General features: G+C 36.6%; 1 protein-coding gene across 1 annotated transcript; it reads left to right on the top strand.

Moving 5' to 3' along the window:
* Positions 1-212: 212 nt before the first annotated feature.
* LOC143876657 (putative serine/threonine-protein kinase WNK6) lies at positions 213-4487 on the top strand. Its single transcript, XM_077378346.1, has 7 exons — positions 213-804; positions 1876-1913; positions 2044-2271; positions 2369-2589; positions 2667-2824; positions 2935-3334; positions 3414-4487. The coding sequence occupies exons 1-7, from the start codon at positions 706-708 to the stop codon at positions 4325-4327; spliced, it is 2058 nt and encodes a 685-aa protein (XP_077234461.1). The 5' UTR covers positions 213-705; the 3' UTR covers positions 4328-4487.

Raw genomic sequence — 4487 nt, 5'->3', positions numbered from 1 at the left:
AAAAAAGACTAATATAGTAATATTATAGGTAAGTGATATATTAACCCCTTTTTATCCTCGGTCCAACCCCCGTATAGTGAATACACACTTACCCTATTATCATTTCCTTATTATCAATTTTTCCAAAAATAGATTTTGGCTTTTACTTGACAACTAAAAACCGAGTTGGATTTTCACTTGGCTAATAAAAAATGATTTTTTTATTATTTCTTTCCCTAAAAATAAGTATCCTTTTTTAATCTCTGTTTCTCTATTACGCTCCTCTGAAACCCTAATCCGATTTCACATCTCAAGCAAATATTCCAAATTAGGGTTTCCGTTTGTATTTACCATCTGGGTTTTTCTCATTCACCCTAATTTTCAACTTCTTTCTATTATTATTTTTGCATCCCAGACCTGATTAAGCTTTAGAATCGATTTCTGAGGATTTCAAGCGGTGGAATTCCCAATTTTTTACTCAAGAAATGGTTTTTAGGATTTGGGTTTTGGGATGAGAGGTTTTTGTATGATGGAAGGTGAAGATATGGATTTAGGGTCATATGAAAAAGATGTTTCCGGATGCCGATTTCGATTCCGGTCGGCGTTCGATTCCTTTTCCGCTGCGTCTGAAGCGTTTTCTGAAAAGTGTAATCAGATTCTGACTGGAATCGATTCTCCTCTTTGAAAGCTTTGGGCTTTCTGTTTGAGCTCTTAGGGTTTGGTTAGATGAAGGGGCTTTTGTTCGATGAAGATGGGTTTCGCGATAGATCGGAACCGCCCGTTGTTGATTACGTTGAGACGGATCCGACGGGCCGATATGTTCGGGTATATAATTTCTCTCTAATTTCTGATCTAGGGTTTTAAATTGGTAATTTATGATCTCGGGTTTTTTTTTTATTGGTAATTTGTGATCTAGGGTTATGGGGTGATTTCTTTCGAATTTCTAATCTAGGGTTAAGGTATAATTTATCTTGAATTTCATTTCCAGGGTTATTATGGTGTAATTGTAATTTCTGTCAAATTTCTGATCTAGGGTTATGGTGTAATTTCTCTCCAATTTATGATCTAGGGTTATAGTATAATTTCTCTCGGATTTCTGATCGAGGGTTATGGTACAATTTCCCTTGAATTTCTGATCAAGGGTTATGGTACAATTTCCTCCAATTTCTGATCAAGGGTTATGGTATAATTTCTCTCCAATTTCTGATCTGGGGTTAATGTATTATTCGTCGAAGCCTCTAACTTGCACCTGGATTGCCCTAATATCATGTAGATCAAATCTAGAAATCGCTCTGTTTTTTTTGTTTTTTAAGTGGGTTTTAGATTTGTTATTTTAGGTTTTATGGTTTATGTTTTTTATTTTTATATTTTTGTAATATGAATAATCTAATTTTGTGATGATTTGAATTTTTTTGTCATTAGTTCTCATATTGATTTTGTAAAGAAATGGATGTCAATTGTTTTTATCATCGCTGTTATTATTATGTGATTGGTATTAGCCGACCCCAACCAGTTTGGGACAAAGGCTTAGTTGAGTTGAGTTGAGTTGAGTTGTTATTATTATGTAATTGCTATGGAGGCTTTTGTTCTATGATAGTCTGATCCATATAATTGAATAATACGTGTCTTCAACTCTGTAATCTGCTCGATCAGCTTAATATCTGTATTATTTGTTTGAGTAGATTAACTAGCCGGTTAGTAGACTTTTAGTGTTCATCATTAGGTTCAATTCTGCAGTTTGAGGCTAAATCTCATGGTTTGAATCATCTTTTGTAATGTTTATTCTTTTTAATCCTATTTATGATTCTCTAATACAGGTGATTTTATCATTTTCCGTTACTGTTATTATACTATTGTTCTGTATGACATCTGATTGTGTAACCTGTTTCTGATCAGTACAAAGAAATATTGGGCAGAGGAGCATTTAAGACAGTGTATGTGTCCTGTTTGTTTTTGTTGTTTTAAGAATTACTCTCTTTCATTTTCTTCACAAAAGTGTTGATTTTCTTACTTAGAGTGTTTATGAATGTTCATTTTTTGGGCTGCCTTATTACCTTTTTGTAGTTACAAGGCATTTGATGAAGTTGACGGGATCGAAGTTGCTTGGAACCAAGTGAAAATCGACGATGTGCTGCAGTCACCAAAAGACCTGGAAAATTTATATACTGAAGTTCATTTACTGAAATCATTGACGCATGAAAACATAATTAAGTTTTATAACTCGTGGGTGGACGATCAAAAGAAGAATATTAACATCATCACTGAGTTATTTACTTCTGGGAATCTGAGGCAGTAAGTATTTTTTTATCTTTTGCAATTCCCTTCTTTTTTTCCCCTCTAGCTCGATACCCATGTTAATGTAAAGCATGTGTGCTCTCCTTGTCATTAGATATCGTAAGAAGCACAAAAATGTCGATATGAAGGCAGTAAAGGGTTGGGCGAGGCAGATTCTCCGAGGTTTGCAGTACCTCCATGGTCAGAACCCACCTGTTATTCACAGAGATTTAAAATGTGACAACATTTTTGTTAATGGAAACCATGGAGAAGTTAAAATTGGAGATCTTGGTTTGGCAACTGTTATGCAACATCCTACTGCTCGTAGTGTCATTGGTAAGGACCAGATCATGTCGTCTAATTTCCTTTTATGAGCCGGCAATACACATTATGGTTCTATAATTTTCTTGTAGGCACTCCTGAATTCATGGCACCGGAGCTTTATGAAGAGGAGTACAATGAACTAGTTGATATATATTCTTTTGGCATGTGCATGTTAGAGATGGTCACTTTTGAATACCCATACAGTGAATGCAAAAATCCTGCTCAAATCTATAAGAAGGTTACCTCTGTAAGTTCAACCATCACAAACCCAAATGCGGTATATGTATAGGTGATGGGATGTTTTAGGTTTTTGTTAGGTTGTCCTTGGAGATTCCTTAATGCCATGTTTGTTTGCAGGGAATAAAGCCTGCTTCTCTTGGTAAAGTCAAAGACCTCCAAGTAAAGCAGTTTATTGAGAAGTGTCTCGTTCCAGCTGCTGATAGATTACCCGCAAAAGAGCTCTTGAAAGATCCATTTCTCCAATGTAGCAGTCCAAAGGAGCCCGTTCGAGACCCTCTACAGCTACCCAATGTTGTACCAAAAATAATAAATTTGCCAAAGTCTGGACCCCTATCCATGGACTTAGACTCAGACTACAAGCAACTTTCTAATAGTGGTAGCACATCCAGTGATGGAGCTCTACAGTTTTCAAGTTTGGAATTTCAGAAGATTAATAGGAATAATGAATTCCGGTTGAAAGGAGAGAAGACAGATGAAAAATCAGTGTCCCTTATCTTGCGGATTGCTGACCCATGTGGTAAGCAAACTGTGCTGATAATTCTAGGTTTGCCTGTTAGTTGCATTATATGAATTTGGGTTGTGTTTCAAACTTGCAGGTCGGGTGAGGAACATCCATTTTTACTTTTTCCTCGATACCGATACTGCTGTCGCAGTGGCAAGTGAGATGGTTGAACAACTTGACTTGTCCGATCACGATGTGGCTTTTATTGCCGAGTTCATCGATTTCTTAATAGTGAAACTTATACCCAGTTGGAAACCTTCAATTGATCATTCTTCTAGTGGAACAAGAAGCCCATATAGTGAGTTTCAACTTCCCCAAGACAATAACTTCTATGTTAGTTATCCTTTGGATTCATTACCATGTGATATTCCTTTCAAAGCATTGGCTAAGAAAGATTTCCTCTCTCAAATGAATATGGGAAGCTCCGTCGAAGGTTCAATACAACAAGCTGATGAAGGTAATTTGTATAAGAAATTACATGAGGTTATGTGCAATGGTGATCTTAATTCTCCTTCAAGTGTAACCAATGGAGAACCTAAAGAGTCCCAAGTATCGGTTGTTTCAGAGGTCACAGCTGAATATGGTACAATCATTAACTCAGATGTCAATAATGATAGAATTATGAGATGTGGTGCTTACAGTACAACTGAAAGCTTGAGTGGGTATGTATCTGAGATCGACCTTGGGGGTATAGATTATGCTGGTTACAAGATGGAAAGAAATGGTAGTAATGTCGGCGAGAGCTTCACATCGGATGCATTTACAAAAAGCTTGGAGATGCCTGGTTTTAATAATGACATACCTAATTTCCTAAGCTTGCCTATCAATTCTTCCTCTCCATCACTAGCTGATAAAGATAAGGACGATGAGCTGAAGTTGGAGCTTGACGAAATTGAATCACAGTATCTACTTTGGGTTCGAGAACTCTCGAGGATGCGGGAGCAGGCGATGGAGGATGCAAGAAAGAGGTATTTGGTTAAGCAAAAGCTAACAACTGAGGGATTGTGAACTTTGATTGATAAAATTTGTCATTTTCTTTTGCATTCAAAACTGTTATTGCTTCCCCTCACATGTTCATCTTCTCATTGCTATCTGAAATTCAATGTAGTTGGTAAAGATTGATTCAGCAAGGTTGCTTTTATATTATTAGCTGGTATTGTTGGAAGTC

This window comes from Tasmannia lanceolata, unplaced genomic scaffold, assembly GCF_043159265.1.
Source record: "Tasmannia lanceolata isolate RefF3 unplaced genomic scaffold, GAP_Taslan_0.1 ptg000002l, whole genome shotgun sequence".
In the NCBI taxonomy this organism is placed as follows: Eukaryota; Viridiplantae; Streptophyta; class Magnoliopsida; order Canellales; family Winteraceae; genus Tasmannia; species Tasmannia lanceolata.
Note: the sequence above shows the minus strand (reverse complement) of the source record. Positions and strands in the feature narration are given on the sequence as shown.

Coding starts and splice junctions, on each gene's coding strand:
- LOC143876657 (XM_077378346.1), top strand. CDS start 706: ATGAAGGGGCTTTTGTTCGATGAAGATGGGTTTCGCGATAGATCGGAA. Junction 1,914..2,043: donor AGAGGAGCATTTAAGACAGT/GTATGTGTCCTG, acceptor ACCTTTTTGTAG/TTACAAGGCATTTGATGAAG. Junction 2,825..2,934: donor TCTATAAGAAGGTTACCTCT/GTAAGTTCAACC, acceptor GTTTGTTTGCAG/GGAATAAAGCCTGCTTCTCT.